Source organism: Staurois parvus, unplaced genomic scaffold, assembly GCF_062004578.1.
Source record: "Staurois parvus isolate SC_StPar_1 unplaced genomic scaffold, SC_StPar_1.0 ptg000213l, whole genome shotgun sequence".
Classification (NCBI taxonomy): Eukaryota; Metazoa; Chordata; class Amphibia; order Anura; family Ranidae; genus Staurois; species Staurois parvus.
Window position 1 is genome coordinate 857,509 of NW_028318009.1, and position 21,524 is coordinate 879,032.

Sequence of the window (21,524 nt, forward strand, 5' to 3'; positions counted from 1 at the left end):
TGCCTATTCTACTCAAATGCTCTAGCACAGGGGTGGGCAACTGTGGCCCTCCAGCTGTTGTAGAACTACAAGTCCCATGAGGCATTGCAAAACTGAGTTACAAGCATGACTCCCAAAGGCATGATGGGACTTGTAGTTCACCAACAGCTGGAGGGCCACAGTTGCCCACCCCTGCTCTAGCATGATCTGAAGGCATTTCAGTCACAGGTTTGGATACAGGAATAGGACAAAACACTTCCCATATACCACTGACAAGGTGCTGCAAAATTTTAAGGTTTTATTGAATTTTCCACTAATCACATTGTTTTTTAAAAAGCTTTTGAACTTATAAAATATAGCAGTGTTAACATTGAGTTTATTGATTTAACTTCTAGGAGCCATGCATGCAGAAATTGCCCAGCAGTTAGATAAAAAAAAAATAATAAAAAAATAAATAGTTGTATCTGCACCTTTATCGCAGTTGCTAGAATGCTGGGCAGTCCAGAGTGTTCAGCTAGAAATCATCTTTAACAGATTTGGAAAAGATGGCTATTAGGAATGATGATTTCAAGTAACCAATGCTAACCTACCTCATTCTATTGTATGGTTTATACCAATCTCTCACAAAGCAAAAATACCCTTGTAAGTAGGGTCAAATATTCTATAATGATTTCAAAACACAGTAAAAGCTTAAGCTATTTGACTTTACAGTTATACCTTGTGGAGTTAAAACAGCAGCTTTTATCAGATTATATAGGAATGCCATCGCCTAGAAGAATCAAGTAGCAGATTCTTGATAGAAATGTTATTGTTGCAAAATCCAGCAAGTGATCCACATGCAAGGCTGGCCTTAGACTGAGCAAATTTCTTCCCTGCAACCATGGGTTGCAGGAAAGAAATTCTAATTTCCCCCCTCAGACTGTTGACAGGCGATTCTCTCCCGCAGAGCTATTGTGTTCTCTTGCTGGGGAAGCCATTCCCACCATCAGAACACAGTGATTATTGCCTGTGGCTATAATAGCCGCTAGCAATAATCGCATATACAGTCCGACGGGCTGGTTGTACCCAGGTTGATCAATCGATCAACTTGGGTACATTGAGCCTGCCCATACATGGTTTGAATCTCAGCCGGTACCTGCTCAACAGTCTGTAGCCAGTTCATCTATGGCTGGCTTAAGCACAGCAGACATCCCAGCTCACCATACTCAGGGAACTATCGATTTGTCCATTTGTATATGAATAAGTGGCTAAATGATTGTAAATCAGCTTGCCATTCTACAACTCCAAAAAAGTTGGGATGCTGTGTAAAATCTACATGAAAACAGAATGCAATGATCTGGAAATCTCCGTAACCCAGATTTTATTCACAATAGAAAACTGATCAAAAAAAAGTTTAAACTGAGACACTGTACCATTTTAATAAAAAAAAAAAAAGAACAAAGCAAAAAGGTCATTTTGAAATTGGTGGCAGCAACACTTCTCAAAAAAGTTTGGACAGGACAAGAAAAAGCTGGCAGAGTAAGTGGTGCCATCATGGATTTGCTGGAGGAACATTTTGCAACTAGTTAGGTTAATTGGCAACAGGTCAGTAACATGATTAGATCTAAAAAAAGGGCATCTTAGAGTCACAGTGTCTCAGAGGTTCCCCAATCTGAAAAGCTGCATCAAAAAATTGAATGTTAGAATAACGTTCCTCAATGTAAAACTGAAAAGCCTTAAATCTACAGTACATAATGTCATCAAATCTGAACGCAAGGGACAAGGAAGAAATGCAATATTGGATGCCCGTGATCTTTTTGGCCCCCAGTTGGCACTGCATTAAAAACAGGCATAATTCTGTGATGGATATCACTGCATGTGCTCAAGAATACCTAAAAAAAAAAAAAAAAAAAATAATATCACTGTCTGAACACAGTTCGTAGTGCCATCCAAAAATGCAAGTTAAAGCTTTATCATGCAGAACAAGTCATATCTAAACATGATCCAAAAATGTAGCCATCTTCTCTGGGCCAAAGCTCATTTAAAATGGTCTGTTGCAAAGTGGATACCGTATTTTTCGCCGTATAAGACGCACTTTTTCTTCCCCAAAACTGGGGGGGAAATGTCAGTGCGTCTTATGGGGCGAATATGGAGCAGCCGGTCCGGTATTTCCACTACGGCCATGTCAGAATACCGGGCCTGCAGCGGGACCTTACCTGTTCCTCTATCCAGCGGCGTGCTGTCTTCCGGCTTCTGTAGTGTGGGCACTGGGCATGACAGCCGGGTGCCCAGTGCGCATGCGCAAGAAGCGGTGCTTTTTGTGAATGGTAAGGCGGTACATGGGACACATAACAGATCCCAGAAGCCGCCGGACCAATCACAAAGCGCAAGTGCTTCTCGCTCATGCGCACTGGGCACCCGGCTGTCATGCCGAGCGCCATTACAGAAGCCGGGAAGACAGCGCGCGGCTGGATCGAGAAACAGGTAAGATCAAACAAAAACTCTGCGGAAGTAAGAGAGGGTACCTGTCAAATTCAGGTACCCGCTCCCCACCTCCCCAAAGGTCAGCAGTCATCTGTACTGTCCGCAGTCTCTGGTCATCCCTGTGCTGTCCGCAGTCTCTGGTCATCCCTGTGCTGTCCGCAGTCTCTGGTCATCTCCTGTACTGTGTCTGCAGTCCATTAGTTCCGAATTTTTTTTTCCGGTTTTCTGCCTCTAAAACCTAGGTGCGTCTTATGGTCAGGTGCATCTTATACGGCGAAAAATACGGTAACTATTCTGTGGTCAGGCGAATCAAAAATTGACACTTTTTGTCAATCATGGGCACCCTGTTCTCTAGACTAAAGAGAAGGGCCTTCCGGCTTATCAGTGCCGCGTTCAAAAGACTGCTTCTCTGATAGTATGAGGGGGCATTAGTGTGTATGAAATGGGCAGCTTGCACATCTGGAAAAGCACTAATCAATACGGAAAGATATATCCAGGTTTTAGAGAAGCATATGCTCCCATTCAGATGACTTTTTCAGGGAAGGCCTTGCATATTTCAGTAGGGCAAAGCTAAACTGCATCTCAGACAACAGCATGGCTTCGTAGTAGAAGAGTCTGGGTGATTTACTGGCCTGCCTGCAGTCCAGACCTTTCACCAACTGAAAATATTTGGCTCATCTTGAAATGAAATATATGACAGACTACCCATGACTGTTGAGCAGTTAGAATACTATATCAGGTAAGAATGGGAGAACGTTCCTTCCCCAAAACGCCAGCAACTGGTCTCCTCAATTCCCAGACATTTAGAGGGCTGTTAAAAGACAAGCGGATGCTACACCGTGGTAAATCACGCCCCTGTCCAAACTTGGAAGACATGTTGCTGTCAATTTCAAAATTCCTTTTTTTTTTTTTTTTTTTATTAAAAGGGTACATTTTCTCCGTTTCAAAATTTGATGTTTTCTCTTTTGTATTGGGAAGCTGCAAATCATTGAATTCGGTTATATAGATTTTACACAGCGCTCTAAATTTTTTGGAATTGTATAAACTACAGCTACCATTATATTTAGAAGTATACTCATATGGTCAATTCTGAGATCAATTAAAACATTTAAAGGATAAGTTGACCATTTAAGAAAAAAATATAAATGCTCATATTTGTCCAAGAAACAATGTGCATTATTTTTTCCTGTACGAGTCTAGAAAGCATTGCACCTATGATCAGCGGATCAGGGGTGCAATCTCAGGCTTCTGCACACAAGCCCTGATGCTGTCTGCCCCCACCTTCATATGGGATGTCTGTTAAAAACTGCAGGGCTTGTCAATGTACTACTACGAGAGCACTCATCAGTGCCTTTGCATTTCATTCAGAACTACAAGCCATTAGACATGGTGGATGGCAGTAGTTGTAGTTCATTCATTCACAGGGAACTGGATTCATAACATGGCTGTGTTAGGTGAGCCCCAAAATGGCCAGGCTGTTTTTAAATTGTGACAGCGGGTGCGGGGAAAAAGCTTCCCCGCCCACTAGCACACCAGGGATCGGGGGGGTGGCCTGAGCTGGTGGCAGGAGCTGAACATGTTACATATTCTAAAGGTGAACTTAGCCCTTAAATTGGGATGATAAAACAAGCAGCAATTGAATCCACCAGTCTTTCATCCCTGCCATCAATCAGGTAAGATATTGGTCAGCAAATGCCAAAGTTGACAAGAGAGGGGGGGTTAAAGGGCTCCATAGGCACTAAAAGACCGTTGCCCAATTTTAAAGATACCTACAGAGTGCAGCAGGCACCATCATCCAACATGCTTGGATGGAGGGAGTTATTTGCCATATAGTGCCTTGAAAAAGTATTCACGCCCCTTGCAATTTTCCACATTTTGTCATGTTACAACCAAAAATGGAAATGTATTTTATTGGAATTGTATGCGATAGACCAACACAAAGTGGCACAATAAGTGGAAGGAAAATGAGAAAATGGTTTTCCAAATAAATATCTGAAAAGTGTGGCATGCATTTGTATTCAGCCCTCTTTAAACAGAGTCCACCTGTGTGTAATCTAATCTCATAAATACAGCTGTTCTGTGAAGCCCTCAGGTTTGTTAGAGAACATTGGTGAACAAACAGCATCATGAAGGCCAAGGAACACATCAGGCAGGTCAGGGATAAAGTTGTGGATTAGTTTAAAGCAGGGTTAGGATATATATATATATATATATATATAGATATATATAGATATATATATATGAACATCTCGTGGAGCATTGTTCAATCCACAGTTTGAAAATGGAAAGTATGGCAAAACTGCAAACCTACCAAGACATAGCCGTCTACCTAAACTGACAGGCTGGGCAAGGAAAGCATTAATCAGAGAAGCAGCCAAGAGGACCATGGTAACTCTGGAGGAGCTGCAGAGATCCACAGCTCAGGTGGGAGAATCTGTCCACAGGACAACTATTAGTTGCACTCCACATATCTGGCCTTTATGGAAGAGCGACTAGAAGAAAGCCATTGTTCACGAAAAAGCCATAAGAAGTTCCACTTGCAGTTTGCAAGAAGCCATGTGCAGGACACAAACGTAGACGGTGCTCTGGTCATATGAGACCAAATTTAAACTTTTTGGCCTAAAAGCAAAACATTATGTGGGATGGAAAACTAACACTGCCCATTACCCTGAACACACTATCCCCACCGTGAAACATGGTGGTGGTAGCATCATGTTGTGGGGATGCTTTTCTTCAGCAGGGACAGGGAAGCTGGTCAGTTGATGGGAAGATGGATGAATATAAGGCAAACTTAGATGAAAACCTGTTAGGAGTCTGCAAAAGTCTTGAGACTGGGGCGGAGTTTCCCCTTGCAGCAAGACTACGACCCTGAACATACAGCCAGAGCTACAATGGAATGGTTTAGATCAAAGCATATTCATGTTGGAATGGCCCAGTCACCAGTCCAGACCTAAATCCAATTGAAAAGCTGTGGCAAGACTTGAAAATTGCTGTTCACAGACGCTCTCCACCCAATCTGACAGCTTGCGCAATTTTGCAAAGAATGGGCACAAATGTCCCTCTCTAGCTGTGCAAAGCTGGTAGAGACATCCCCAAAAAGACTTGCAGCTGTAATTGCAGCAAAAGGGGGGTTGTACAAAGTATTGACTCCGGGGGGCTGAATACAAATGCATGCCACACTTCAGAGATTTGTAAAAAATTTTGAAACCCATTTATCATTTTCCTTCCACTTCACAATTATGTGCCACTTTGTGTTGGTCAATCACATCAAATCTCAATTTGGAACATGACAAAATGTAGAAAATTTCAGGGGGTATGAATACTTTTTTTTTTTTTATAAAGCACTGTATACCAAGATAGGCCTAGTAAACCAAGGAACCTGGAATGCTGGAATGTAAAGCAGGATATGGGCATAAACATTTGGAATCTTAAAGAGTTAAAATTTGTTTTTCTGAAGTTGCTGGTTAAAGCTGGCCATAGACTGTGCAATTTTCTTTCCTGCAACACAGTGTTGATGGGTGAATCCCTCCTACTGAGCCACTGTGTTCTTCCAGTGGGGTGGGGGGACAGTGATTACTGCTTGCTGCTAAAATAGCTACTAGCAATAATTGTATGTAAAAGCTGACAGACTGGTTGAACCCAAGTTGATCAATCAACTTGGGTACGCTGAGCTTGTCCATATATGGTTCGAATCTTGGCCAGTCGCTGCTGAACCGGCCAAGATTCAAACGGTCTATGGATGGCTTTAGCAGCTAAAACAAGAGCCAAAACAGATCTTGTCTGCATTTCAGATTCTAAATGTTCAAAAATATTTCCCTTATTTGACGAGATCTTCCTTCCCAGTCCAGCATTGTTGAGCCCTGAGGAGAAGCGGACCCTTGGAACCCTTAAAACAAATTAGCGGTTTATACATAGTGAATGTTATGAATAATCCTCTTCTGGACTGTCACCCATTTTTGGAGCCGTTTTCTACAATCATGAAGGTGTTATCCAGCGGGCTGTATCAAGGTCCATTGTGCACTTGGGAGTTGCCTCAAACGAGCTGTTGCAGCAGACTGGAATACTCCAATAGGGCCCAGTACTTAACATTTATGAGCTGCCCAAATTGGACATAATCCTGAATGCATCCATCTTGGGTCCAGAAGGCCCGTGGACATAAAAAGTCTGATGAACAAGTATCACCAAACTGACTTTAGCATTGGCGGTCGGCCAGGTTTTTCATAAACATGCACATTTCTAAGGAAGCAAGTCCATGCTGTGGAGGAGGGAATGCCAGTCACTGTAAGTACTAGTGTACCAATGGGGAAACAATAATTCGAGAGATAGTGGCTATTTAACCCAAGGGTCAGGCAGTTAGACATGTTTCATACTGCCCAAAAACATGAGTCAGTCTCTCAATTGGACCAAAAAAGACCAGATGATGAGAATATGGTCTTCTATATGAATACCCTTAGGCCACAAAGTCAGCACACCTCATCTGTGAGCACAGAGGCACTTAGATGAAATTTACCACAGTATTTTAGCTGTCCATAGCACATTTTTAAATATTTTTTGCCAGATATATCTTATTATGGGAAATTGTTTCATATCAAAGGTTTTCTGAGGAACTGGCCACAAATTTGCCCACTACGGGCTTATGGAGCCTGGCCTGGAGTTCGATATCACAAAGATAGGGATGGCACATCAGTATTGGTTTATCTTCCTAACGATGCAAGCACTTTCTTCGTTGAGGGTTTATGCGCTGTGCTGATCCACAATGCTGTGCTTATGACAAGGCAAAATGAAGAATCAATAGGTTCTAAGACCTACTTGACTTTTTGCTAATGAAAGTACTCAAATGACAGGAGGTAATCCAGACAACCCCTCCCTCCCCACTCTCACTGGGCCTTACAAAAATGTCAGGTATCTGATAAGTTGTTTAGTGTACATGTGAAAAAATTCCAAGGCTGTGGGAAAATACTGATAGATTACAAAATAGGTAGGGCAGAAGAAAAAAAAAAAAAAAAGGGCGGAATGAGAGCCATATATTTTAATGCAAAACTAAATTTTAAAGTACCAATTTTGCCTTTACTTAGGCATAAACTACCACAATACATTAAGGACCTGTTCACACCATGGTGCAGAGATATCAGGTTTTTCTGCACACGTTCTGAAAGGGCACAATGAAATCAGTTCTCTATGGGCCCTGTTCACACCACAACACTGGTATAATGTGCAGATTTTTCCTGCACAGGAATCTGCAACACATATAAACCTCATAGAGGAGCACATGAAAACTGATGTCTCTGCAAGTGAAAGCTGTGTGTCAGTTTCCATCAGTTTTTCCGTATGTATGGTGTGAACGAGGCCTTAACCGTACTCATGTTAAAACTAATTGCTGTGTTTCCTTACTTTGCATATCAATGTTATTTACGCACTTCCTAAAAAGGGAAACTCCCATTGCAGATACCAAAAGAATTCCATGCAGCAGTATAATGTTGCATTAGAAACATGAAATAAATGATCATGTGGGCCAGGATGACTTTGTACCATCAACTACCACACTCTTAGATTCAGGAGACAAGGATTTGTCTCCTGGCCAATGTGTACATCTGTACCTCAATAGGAAGATCACAAACCTCTGGACTCCTCTACATGTGCCTCCCACCAAGATCTGAAAATTCTGCATGTGGTACTATTGTCACTACTCTAGGCTTAAAATACTCAAGATGCCAGCAGTGTTTTTTGCAAAGCAGAAAGGGGGGGGGGGGTGAATGCCAAATGCTCACTTTCTCTAAATGTGCACACAGGCATGACATTCGGTGAAATTCTAACCAATCTGCAAATGTTTTACCAGAAAATAGTGAAAACGAATTACCAACATCCTCTAGTTCCATCTATTTCAGTTGAGCTATTGTGTTTCTATGAAGGTTCATTTTATATATTTTTTTTTTTTTTTTTTAAAGAAGGATTTCAGATGTTACTGTAACCAAAATACAGTGAAGGAAAGAAGTATTTGATCCCTTGCTAATTTTGAATGTTTGCCCACTCACAAAGAAATGATCGGTCTAAAAATCAAATGGTAGGTGTATTGTAACAGAGACAAGACTAGCAAAAAAAATTCACAAGAAATTAATGTCTAACAAATGACGCACGGATTTGCATGTTCATGAGGGAAATAAGTATTTGAACCCCTATCATTCAGCAGGATTTCTGGCTACCAGGTGTCTTTCATACAGGTAACAAGCTGAGATTAGAAGCAGTCTCGTAAAAGGGAGTGCTGCTAATCTCATTTTGTTACCTGTATAAAAGACACCTGTCCACAGGAGCAATCAAACTATCAGATTCCAAACTCTCCACCATGGCAAAGACTAAAGAGCTGTCCAGGGATGTCAGGGACAAGATTATAGACCTACACAAGGCTGGACTGGACTACCAAACTATCGCCAAGCAGATTGGTGAGAAGGTGACAATTGGTGCAATCATTCGCAAATGGAAGAAACACAAAACAACTGTCAGTCTCCCTAGGTCTGGTGCACCATGCAAGATCTCACCTCGTAGAGTGTCAATGATCATGAGAACAGTGAGGAATCATCCCAGAACTACACGTGAGGATCTTGTCAATGATCTCCAGTCAGCTTGGACCACAGTCACCAAGAAAACAATTGGTAACACACTACGCCAAGGATTGAAATCCTGCAGTGCCTGCAAAGTTCCTCTGCTCAAGAAAGCACATGTCTAGGCCCGTCTGAAGATTGCCACTGACCATCTGAATGATGTAGAGGACTGGTTGAAAGTGTTGTGGTCCAATGAGACCAAAAATCGAGCTCTTTGGCATCAACTCAACTCGCCGTGTTTGGAGGAGGAATGCTGCCTATGACCCCAAGAACGCCATCCCAACTGTCAAACATTGTGGTGGAAACATTCTGCTTTGGGGGTATTTTTCTGCTAAGGGGACAGGACAACTTCACCTCATCAAAGGGCCAATGTACCATCAAATATTGGGTGAGAACCTTCTGCCCTCAGCCAGGACACTGAAAATGGATCGTGGATGAGTGCTCCAGCATGACAATGACTCAAAAACACAAGGCCAAGGGAACAAAGGAGTGGCTCAAGAAGAAACACATTAAGGTCCTGGAGTGGCCTAGCCCATCTCCAGACCTTAATCCGATTGGCAATGCAAACTTTCAGCTCCCTCCCCAGATTTTCAACCAGCAGCCACCAAACCTTAATGACTCGGAGAGGATCTGCCAAGAGGAGTGTGCCAAAATCCCTCCTGAGATGTGTGCAAACCTTGTGGCCAACTACAGGAAACCTCTGATTGCCAACAAGGGATTTGCCAAGTAGTAAGTCATGTTTTGTGAAGGGGATCAAATACTCATTTCCCTCAGGAACATGCAAATCAGTGCATAATTTGTTAGACATGCATTTCTTTTGCATTGTTTGTTGCAATTCTGTCTCTGTGTTCCAATACACCTACCATTCGATTTTTAGACTGATAATTTCTTTGTGAGTGGGCAAACATTCAAAATCAGCAGGGGATCAAACACTTATTTCCTTCACTGTACACTCAATTACAATTTTTTTTTTTTATTTAAAAGGTGTTTAAATATCTTACAAATTTCTTTACATTTTTAAGTAAAAGCACCAGCCATGGAGCAGGACACGCTGAACTATTTCCTACAATGATTGGACAAGATATTTAGTTTTCATAGGTTAAAACGAAAAGTGCAGAGGAGATGGAAAATGTAGGCTCCTGTCTCCATCAAGAACCTGGGTTACAGACAGTCCCTGAGTTACAACCATCCTACTTACATATGACTCATACTTAAAGCGACATTCTGCTTTAAACAGATTGGTCCCTCGCTCCCCATTAAGGATTGACACCTTTTTGGGAGCAGGTACCCAAAATTGACAGGTACCCACTCCCACTATGATCGCCTAGGCAATCAGAAGTTGTCGTCCTACCCTCTTACTGCATGCTACTACCTACTGTCCAGTGAACCGATCAGCACTCCCACATTTAGCCCTTATCTGTGCTATCCAAAACTTTTTGGCTGTAGTTACACTTTGAAAAATGTACCTGTTGCACCTTGCATACAAATTCAACAGAACATATCTTGTTCATAACCCGGGTACTGCCTATATTTGCAAGAACTACAAGAATTATAAAGATAGTGTTGAGTTTAAACAATTTGCTAGGTAAATAGTGCTTAGACACCGAGGTATTCCTCTTAGAATATTACTTCAATTCTACCAATGTACACGTGTACTTATCCTAAATTTTCACAACCATTTTGTTTTTGCCCTTAGATTCCAGTCGCTACAAGTAAGTTTCTAAATGCTGTCTGTTTAGTGCAGTACAGACCAATCATTTGTAAAAAAAAAAAAAAAAAAAACTGGTTAAGGCACACAGGCATTTTGATCAGTAGATATTTGTAAAATATTTAGCATGTACACTGAAAAGTGTGGTGTGACCATCAGAGCTAGTTTATGACATTAACACACAGACAACCTACAGTTTTATTGGTTTTAGCTGTAAAGCAAAGATTTCTGATCACAGAAGACAAAAGCATATTAAGCATTTCGGTAACAAGCACAAGTGAGTAGAAAGCAATATTTACAGCATCTTAGATGGCTGAGGATGGACTGTCAAATTTCTGACCTTGAAATATTTAATTTTTTTTATTCTCTAAGTGAGAGCTTTACTTTAGGCTTTGGGTTTGTTACAAACCTATAGCTGACCTACCACCGCAAGAGACTTTTGTCCACCAAAACTTGATAATTAAAGGGGAGGGTCTTAACATTTTTTTTTTTTTTTAGGCTTCTGTGCCCCATTAGGGAGATTTACCCTTACTCCCACTCCCAAAGCCAAGTGTGTCCCTATTGGTAGCTTTCACCTCTTACTTTTCTAGGGACAACCCAAAATCCAGCATTTTCTTTTACTTTCGATGCTAATGGAAAACAGGACAAAGAGGGCAGATCTCCCTAATGAGGGCACAGACAGCAATAGAAAAAGGTGGGTGTTCTAATGTCTCCACTCAGCCTCTCCCCCCACCGCCAAAAAAAAAGGTTCCTCCTATAGATATGCTTTAAGGCTGGCTATATGTTAAGTGTTTTTTTTTTTTTCCTCAGTCAGAGGGTTGAAGAGAACAAAACTGATTTAACATGCCAATGCAAAGAGAAATAACTCATAGCAATCAAACTGACAAGTCTCACTGAAGTCTTATTGGCTGTGATCACAACTTGCACCTCACCAATGCATGCTTTTCCTACTCCTGAACAAATTTAAAAGAATTTCCTAGAATTTACATCATGGTTTACTAAAAGGGAGCCTTCATGAAGAAAGCCATACATTTTTCTAACCTACCAGTCATTTTAAAGTGAACGGAAAAAGAGCTAAAATCGGTTATGCTGAGTCCATATTCCTTCACTATTAAATGACATATGATCAAATGTTTCACAGAAATAATGAAAATTCAGTGGTTATATAAACAAGCACAATGCACCTCTGCTCTATTGTTTTTAAGAGATGAATTCAGCATGTATTGTATTTGATTGTAAAGAAAATGTATATAAAAACACAAAGTGCTACAGCAGTAATGCACCAACTGCTGAAAAAAAAAACATTTAAGGCTAGATTTACACTGTTTTGGTGCCTTAATGCCTGCATGTTAATATACATTTTTTTCCCAGGCATTAAATGTGTATTGCAATAAAGACAGACCATAAAACTGACTGGGCTACCTAACAAAGTGCACTCATTACTGAAAAGTGTCAACCCAGCCCAAGGTTGGCCCATACATATTATATTTTCTTTTCTCAGTTTGTATGTAAATCAGACAGGCCCTTGCCCTACATAGCTGAAGGTAAAGGCTGGTACACACTGCAGGGTTTTTTTGTTTTTTTTAATCAACCTGGTAGGCTGAATAAAAAAACACTGAGGAGCTTTGGAGGATGTAACTATACAATTTTAGTACAGCGATCTCCCTGTTGAGCCATTGTGTTGTGATAGGGGGATTGCCCACCCCCGCCAGAACGCACCAGTCAGTGCTCACAGCCATTGACCAAGAGCACTGAACGCATGCCGATTTGGTTGGTTTTCCAGCCAGCATGTTCAACAGAAGCCAGCCAAAAGATTAACTCCTGTCAAATAAGTCCCATACACAGACTAAATATGTTGGCCAATATCCACTATACCAGACGATTTCAGCCAATATTTGGCTTGTGGGTATTAAACCTAAAAAAGACACGGATTAAGAAAAATGTATGGACAGCTAAAAGCATTCCAGGAAGGCACTCAGACAAGGGTCCCTTAACCAAAAAAAATCAGCAGCAGGCTTAATACAAAAGAGACATACTATGACTCCTGTATTCAAGTATTCTTACATGCCTGTTTGCAATATCTGCTGCGCTGCACACAATTTGGGCATATGGGTGTCCGTTTATGAACCAGCGGTAATAGATCGCTGCTCAGTTCTTCGGCATTCTCGGAGAACACAGTTCTCCTGTGAATGCAGTTTATGAAGCAGTTCTCCGAACGAAGGGAGACCGATCTCCAAACGCTGGAGAACAGTCTACAAACTCTGGAAAACGGCTGATTTTACTATAATCTCGTGAGATTACAGTAAAAGATTAGTTTACTAAACAGAGCTAAATTATCTCTGCTTAGTTTTCGGTCCCTCCGATTCTCCAGCTCTGGGCTGGAGAATCTGGAGGGAGAACACAGATCTCCAGAGAAGGGCTGAACATATTCTCCTGGGTGTTATAAACTGTGAATGACCAGAGACTAGCGGTGATCCTCTGAATCTCAGCTATTCTGTGTGTCATAAACGGACACCATGGTGAGATAAATGAACTCCCATATATTACTTCTCTCGGCCTGACTAACCAACCTGGCCAAATATCAAAAACCAAAAAGACCAGCTGAAGAGAGAGCTCCTTGACAACATATCACTGGAATAGAGGCACATTAAAAGGGTCTATTCGCATTCACCCTTAGGATGCAACAAAAGTCTTGCATGAAAATGCATTTCAAACAGTGTTATTCTTATGTGGTTGGTTTACATTTGTGCTATAAAGGGCCCATTCACACCTACCCATTACAACAGGTGCTATACACACAAAGAACAATAGGAATCCAGCCAGAACATCAACAATCCATTCAAACAAGACATGAACAAATGTTGCAACATGATTCTATATGCATGACAATACATAACCTAACAGAGTACCTGAATATTGTTTGTTTTCTTTCCTATTAAGACTTCCTGCATATTAAAACCAGCAATCCATGGCTTATGTAATTTATTATGGCGGGAATTTAGTATTTTGGTCTACCAAGACATATCAAGCAGTGCTATAGAAATTACAAGCACATTCTTTTTGCTAGGCAAATACTAAAAGCAGATATTTCTGTCCTTTGTTCTGGATAGTTCACGTTTTTCTCTATACCTATTGTTAGGTACAGCTCAAAAAACGCTAAAATAAAGCTTGCCTTTACATCAGCACTTCCCAAGATTTTTGTTAGGTCAAGTGGTACTCGAACACTGTAAAAATGTATTGGTGGAACCTATTTAAATGAGAGCAGGTACCACATAAAAGTGAAAGTTTAGATTCAGAAGGTAAATAACCACTTATTCTCACTGGGTGGCTCTATACAATACCCTAACCTGTGTATAACACCACTATGCAAGACAAGAATACTCCCAGTGGGACACAGGATACCTAGGAAAAAAACACTACTGTAGGTGAAAAAGCCATTGATACCAGTCACAACTGTTGGTATAAAAATTCCCGAGCCATGATAAAGGTTTGGGACCCCAACAGGCTTCTGTTATTTGCAGATTATCTGTAAAATAGTCATGTTAGACCTTCTCTGAAAACCTGTGAAATGTATGGATCCCTACTAGTCATCCCTGCCCGATACTTATCCATTCAGATACTGCTGGAGCAGGATACAAAATGCTCACAGTCAAGGGCTATATGCGACTTTCACAACCATTCCTGAATGATATGGCCAGTTGGGAGCCACCTTGGTTACCAAAGCCAGAAGATCTGGCTTTCCCATGATTGCCAAAGTCTCACCCAATATGGCGTGTTCAGACCATATCTGCTCATGTATGGGCAGCTTTACTTCCATGTTGAAATCTGGATTTGGGTTCTACCTATAGTCTGCAAAATTGTAATAAACCATTAATTCTACGACGATAAAGTTGCCTACATAGCCATTCAGCATTCTTCTAACGCGTCCTTAGAGGCCTAAAAACACAGAGTGCTTCGTGTTACACACATCTATGGATTCCCAACATGCCAAAAACTGCACTGGGTAATAGAGATGTGCAGGAGTTGGTGAGGCCAGGCTTTTGACCTATAGAGCCCATCCTTAACTGCCCATTAGTGCACACTCAGGGGAATTTATCAAAACTGAAGCAGACAGAAACAGATTAGTTGCCATGTACAGAAGTGTTAGATTTTATCTACAGACTGTTCAAGTTAAACTTCGAAAATGAGAAGTGGATTGGTTGCCATGCACAACCATGTCAGATTCTGGCTGATTCAGTATGGACAAATTCCCCTTGTGTTCCAGGGTTCTGGTAAAGTAAATTAAGTAACCGGTATATTGTGGAAGTTGGAATTTGTCAACTCTATAAACAGCGCTTTTTTACAAGTTGTTCAGACTTAAAGACTGCAAGAAAAAAAAAAAAAAAAAAGTCATGTAGGTGTAGAACATCTATCTTCAATTCTGATAAACTTCAGAAACATGTAAATGTGTATTTGGAACTGTTAAAACGCAAACCCAAAAGACAAAAATGTATTATACTGCAGCTTTCCGGTTCTTATATGTGGTGGTTGCATTCGTTTTCATTTTCAGGTAAGTGCATTTTCTGCAAGTACAGAAATATATCTGATGAACCTGCCCTTGAGTTTCCTGTGCACAGAAGTGAAACCTCAATGATATCAGCTTTCCCTTCTTTAACCAAAGAACACCCTCTCTCTGTAATGGGGATGAGGAGGGGAGGGGCATTTGTAGCCCAATTCAGGATAGCAGCCTAGGGTGACAACACTTCTTCTCCAAAAGGTACAGTGATGTGAGCGGTGTCACCCCAGGCTAGATCGTGCATTACTGGAAGAATGAGCAGGTAAAAACAAAACCAGAAAACTAATGTCACCACAGCTTTGGTTTTTGGGTTTAAATACACTATAAAATCCCCTTTACACAAGTCAAGCTGTAATTTAGGCTTGTTGGTCCTTCAAAAGGGAATCCCAAAGGAATGCCAGAAAACCATGATCACAGTAGTGTGTAAATTAAATTTATCACTTCCTTTGCTCAAACTAGGACTTGCTGATTTAAGCAAATTCCAGATCATTTGGATCTGTACCTCAATTTATTGCATATGGTCTCCAACAGACAGAAGTTATTGGGGGAATACTCAACAACCAGTTGGAAAAGGTTTCCTGGACTGTGAAGCTCAAAGGTTTAAAGGAAAGAAACTGGGGCAATTTACAGACCACATTCACTACAAACTCATCTTGCAAGATGGATATTATCCATAGAAGCATGACAAGCATACATAATTAGTATGACACCAATGTCTGCGTTCTTTGGAACCTGCTAGATGACAAATGGCATGCTGGCTTTAAAGACAAAACGATATGCACAGACACTAGCTGATCCAGATATACGAATAAATGGGAAGACAACCATTAGATTTATGGGTACTTTCAAGAATGAGCAGGAACCCCTGGCAAGTTCTCAGGAGGAAAGTATTTGGAATTTCCAGACTGACATCAATTATTCTTGATTAAAAGTGGTTCTAAAGCCAAAACATTTTTACCTCAATGCTTTCTTGTCCTCCCCCTTCCCTGTGGAAAGGGGAAGAGAGAAGAGATCCGGCACTGTGCATGGCTGCATCTCTCCTTCCCTCTCTTCCCCTTCACACTGGAACTCTAGCAGCAGCAGGAGCCATTGGCTCCATAGAGACACACAGCTCGGGAGCTAGCATGTACTGTGTGCCCCCATAGCCAAGATAGTCTGCAGGGGACCCCAGAAGATGTGGTTTGGGGCCACTCTGTGCAATACCATTGCACACAGTAAGTGAATATATATTTTTTTTAACCTAAAATAAACATGTACCTTTAGTAACAATTTAAGATAACAGGGTGTGCCAACTCAGTACACATGTGTACATGCCTGAGAGACTCCTGCTTGTATGACTACACGTCTGGCACTAACAATGTAGTTACTCAGCTGTATTGTTCAAACACAGTCAGACTGTTTCTCATTATAACGGACTTAGAAAACCTTTTGTTCTGAGTGGAAATAGAAGCATATTATGCAGAAACTGAATGTTTATTGGTACACTTGAAATATTTGAAAACCTTCAGAACACTTGGTATATCTGTTTCACACTGTGAAAAGTTAAACTACAAGGCTAAAAGAGCAAGATGTGAAACTACCATAGCGATGTTAAATATTGCTATTTTATGCACCTCCGGATCTGTGGACTTAACATTACACACAAAATCTTGTAGGAAAGGATCATAAGACCGTTCTGCATGAACAGGTGAAAAACATTGGATACGTATTAAGCACAAAACAATGGGCATAAAATAAGCAGTTAGTATAAACTAACACTATGTAGTACTCTTGACTACCCTTGTTTGGAAAAAAAAAAGAAAAAAAAAATTTAAACAAAACCATGTACAACTTGGAGTATTGGTAAAGCCACCAAGTGTTCATACACTGCTTCTCATACTCCAAGGACTTCAGCTGCAATTTCCCAGAGCCGGATCACGTCCTGAAACGCGTCATGCTGGAATGTAGCTGAACTGCGTTTGTAGCTGCGTTTCTCTCGACTGTGGGTGTGAAGATAATAAGGAGGGAGTAGGCAGAGGAAGAAATGTTAACATGTTAAGAAGACAAAGATTCCACCATTTTGACTCAAAAACACTGATGTGTTTTTTTTTTTCTTTTATTAAACTTCCCCTTGTGACTCACCTATCTGGTATTTAGAGAGCAATAGGATGATCTAGATGGGCTTCGCTGCAGAGCAAAAAGCAGGACAGTTTTTGGCTCCTTTGGTTAAAGGTAGGGTTTACAAGATCTGAAGATTCTTTCAAGGAAACTGCTTCATCACCGAGGTTCCATCTAGGCTCTTAGGGACGTGGGCATCATGTGAAAAGTTAGGTCAAAAAATTGTCACCTAAGTTTTTCTACAACCATGTAACCTGGGATATTGGCAAACCATGGATTTTTTGATTAAAGATGCTTTACTTACAACCTCATTACATCCAAGCCAAAGCCAGGCAACACTTGAGACATGTATGAAAACCACTGCCACACCTTCAAAAGTGTCTTTAGTATCTTGGTGGGTAGTAAGGACGTTTTGGGGAAAAAAATTGTTGGCCCCTTCCAAAAGGTGGCCGTGGTCGTTTTAAGTTGTGGTAAGGTTCCCTAGGCCTGAAGTGAGGTCGCTGTGGCCTTGGACCACCGGTGTTCATGAAGTCTCTATGATGTGAGCCCATGTGAGGTTGTTGAGAACCAGGAAAACCTCCAAGATGGTCTCTAGGAAGATGGCCCATAGAGGTCATTGGTTCATTTACTCTACTAAGAGGCTGGCTGTGTTGGCTACTGTAGTCATGTGACATAGGTCCTTGATCTCTTCCCGAGCTTGAATGCATTGAGTAGGGTTCCTGCATCATTCCCTGGTGAACAGCACCATGGTCCTGTGAAAATGGATTACGCATATCTAAACGGGGAGGTGGAGAAAACGGGATGCTGCCATGGTCTGCTGTGTGATGAAGAGGGAAAGGATTGCCTGGGTGATCTGCAGGAGGAGGATGAGCAACATGAGGCAATGTTTTAGGCGGCTCCATAGGGGGCATTTGGGGTGCAACAGGCATGTCTCTACCAAAAAGACTTCCTGGGTCTGGAGGCAAAACAGGTGGAGGCCCAGGAGGTGGTCCAGTCTGATCAAGTTGGAATGGCCCACCTCGATCTAATGGAGGAGCCATGGGTGGAGGTGGTAACCGATGTTCAAAAGGTTGCATATTGTTTGCTCTGAAATCACTGACAGAGTCTGGAAAGCGTGTTAAGTGCTCATCATATTGAGTTTTAAAACCAACATTGCTACTGCCACTGACAGAAGGCTGTTCAGCATCTGGCGAGCCATCATCAAAAGTACTCTCAGTGTTACCCATGTCAAACCAATCACCTCTACCTCCATCCATTCCATGCCCCCTACCACCCTTCATTCCAACCCTCATAGACTCTACAGTTTTAATAGGCTCTCCTGACATTCTTATATTGCCCACATTGTGATATCCTAGTGTTTCAATGGGCGCTCCCTTTTCCTCATTGCTATCTGGCAAGTCTAGAGAAGAGGATGAAACTCTAGTTTCAATGCGATATTGTTCTTCAGATTGGACTTCAGAAGACCTTCCTGCATGACCAAGTCCAGAGATGCGAATATCTTCATCTAGGCTTGACTGTCCAAAGGGACTGTCCTCACAAGATCTGCGAGATGCATTCTTCAGCATATTTTTAAACTCCATTGTACTAGAAACTGCAACACTTGGGCCCGACTGTTCAGCAGATGTCATGGATGGTCTTACAGAAGGAAGATTATTCTTTGGGAGGAAGTCTGAATGTCTATTTTGAACAAGAGTAGAATCTGTATACTTATTTTGTGGCATACTCGGATGTAACAAAGGGATATTATGGTTAGTGTCAGATGGGTACAAGGAGTCTTCTTTGGGAGGGGAAGGTGACCTAGTAGATTCTAGATTATTTCCTCTTATATTATAGCCACCATATCTATCAGGAGGTGGCGACAACTTGCCACTGTTCTCACCTGACATAAAAGGAGACTGCACAGATGGGGGGAATGTTTGCATGCTATAGTCTGGGCCCTGACTGTAACCCTGTGTAACAGGTGAATATTCCATTGAGTTTATATGCATGTTTGACTGTAAAATAGATTTTGACTCAAGATTACCAATGGTTGATGGTGAAGGCCCAGTAAAATCAAACTCACGATAGTCTTCATCTTCATGAAATGATGCATCTGGATAAAACTTATCCAGGGGGGAATCCACCATTGAAGGTTTTTCCATTATATCAGATGACTGCCGGTAAGCATTTGGAGAACTTCCAAGACCAAAGGGTCTGTACGCTGGCATAGGCGGTAGCTTTTGATAGTCAGTGTCTTTGTTTAAAAGTGGGGACCTTGTACTACTGGGTGTAGATGAGCCTGAACTAATAATTTTTGATAAAAGGGAAACGCTATCAACATTACTTGAGGGTGGTTTGTCCATTATCTCATCCTGTGTGGGAGTACCACTCCTTTCATCACGTACCGGAGTTCCATCTATATTATCTAGAACGGGTCCACTGTGAAACTCAGATGATGTCTCAGGCACAGAATTGGAACCCAAGCCACTTAGAATGGGAATGTTCAGATCTAAACCACTAAATCCTGGATTACCTTTCAAGAAATTATGAATCTTCATTTCTAGACTTGATGATTCTGTCTCTTCGGGTTGTTTAGGTATCTCTGGCGGTTGGCTATTAGTCTTCTCTGCAGGTACAGGTGTTTGAGATGAAAATCCAATGGTACCGACTGCTTGTGTTACACTAGAACTTTGTGGGGCAGATGGTTTGCTGGCAGGTGTGAGGGAAGTATCTGGATTTAGGTCTGTTGGGGAGTAACCAAAGTTTTTAGACACAAAGGGAGGTGTTACAGAGGGAGTAACTCTGTCCTTTACAGCTTGTAAAGCAGTGTTCACTGTTGCAGTGGATGTAGTGAGTGTTGCGGATCCACTTGAGAGAGCAGTGCTTCCAGCAACACTTTGAATCAGAGATGATAAACCTGTAAAGAAATAATAAAAAAAAAAAAAAAAGAAAGATATAACATCCAATATTAGCAATGCTATTCTGAATTCAAATGTTGAAAAACTTGAAGTGCGACTATATTATACAAACTGAAAAAAATTTTAAAAAAGCAAAAAGAAGTCAAAATTAACACACCATTATGATTTTAACAAATGCAGACTTTCCATATTTACTTTGCGGCATTTATAATTAGAATTGGGAACCTGTGTTTGTATTTAAAGTATAACTAAAAAAGCAATTTTTTTTTTTAAGTTTTGGATAAAGAGTAGAGGGATCAGAATGCTCGTCAGTGTTTATTGCAGTTTGTGCCCCCGTTAGGGAGATTCATCCTCTCCATTTGTCCTGCATACCGTTATCAATGAAAAGTGCAAGTCGCCAGAAATGTAAGAGGTGAGAACTTTCAGTGGAGACACCAATTCTGGTGATGTGGGTGTCCCCATGGGATTCCCTTTAATTTTTAGGGGTTTCCTCTCACTTCCTGTTTGGCTATGGTACAGCAAGTGAAGGAAAACACATTGCAATGGGACACAGATGGTGGGGGACAAAAAAAAAAATTCTGACAGTGGTTATAACCCTCCCTTGCTCTATCCAAAAGGGGGGGGGGGGTGAAAGAAAAAAGGTTTTGTCTATAGTTCTATTTTAAAGGCGCTCTCCACCCAAATTGATATTTTAAACCTTTTTATTTATTTTGGTTAACTAAAGTACCCACTTTATATCTTCAGGCAAAACTCCCCAGATCATTTTTATACAAGATTCAAGCATCTTACTATTGGGAACCAAGCATTCTTTTCCTGTCAAAATTGTGCATGCCAAGTAATGTGTAAATGAGAACACTTATGTTCATTATGCTCATTGGACATGATGCTTTCCCTTCGGAAGGCCAGTGAAATCTTTGCTTAGATATTATTTTGTAAAATGTCCTGATCAAATAGATATTGAGCCTCAATCATAACAGGTGTATTCTCAAAGTCTAGGTAGCCACACAAGCTAATGAACTTTTCTTTTTAAACAATTTCATAAAGGAATGACAAGATGGGGTTTTTAGACTTTTTCCCCCTACAAGTCCATTTTAATCTCATTACCAACCACAGCAACAGGGCAACTATTTAGAAAACCACTTAAAACACAAAAAAAAAATAAAAAAAAAATAAAAAAATTTAGCGCAAACTATGATCCGAGTTGTAATTCAAAAGCTACTTGACAAACA

The 21,524-nt window shown here is 41.0% G+C and overlaps 1 protein-coding gene across 4 annotated transcripts in view; it reads right to left on the reverse strand.

The window, feature by feature from the left end:
- Positions 1-1,419: 1,419 nt before the first annotated feature.
- RPRD2 (regulation of nuclear pre-mRNA domain containing 2) overlaps positions 1,420-21,524 on the reverse strand; it is a 107,752-nt gene continuing 87,647 nt past the window's right edge. For 2 of the 4 annotated variants that reach the window (XM_089678948.1, XM_089678947.1), the window contains one exon: positions 16,756-20,294. In XM_089678948.1, the coding sequence (XP_089535074.1) occupies positions 17,782-20,294 (2,513 nt within the window). In that variant the 3' untranslated portion in view covers positions 16,756-17,781. Of the gene's footprint in view, positions 1,851-16,755; positions 20,295-21,524 lie in introns of those variants that run through there. The other 2 variants (XR_016312972.1, XR_016312971.1) reach the window with 2 other exon arrangements.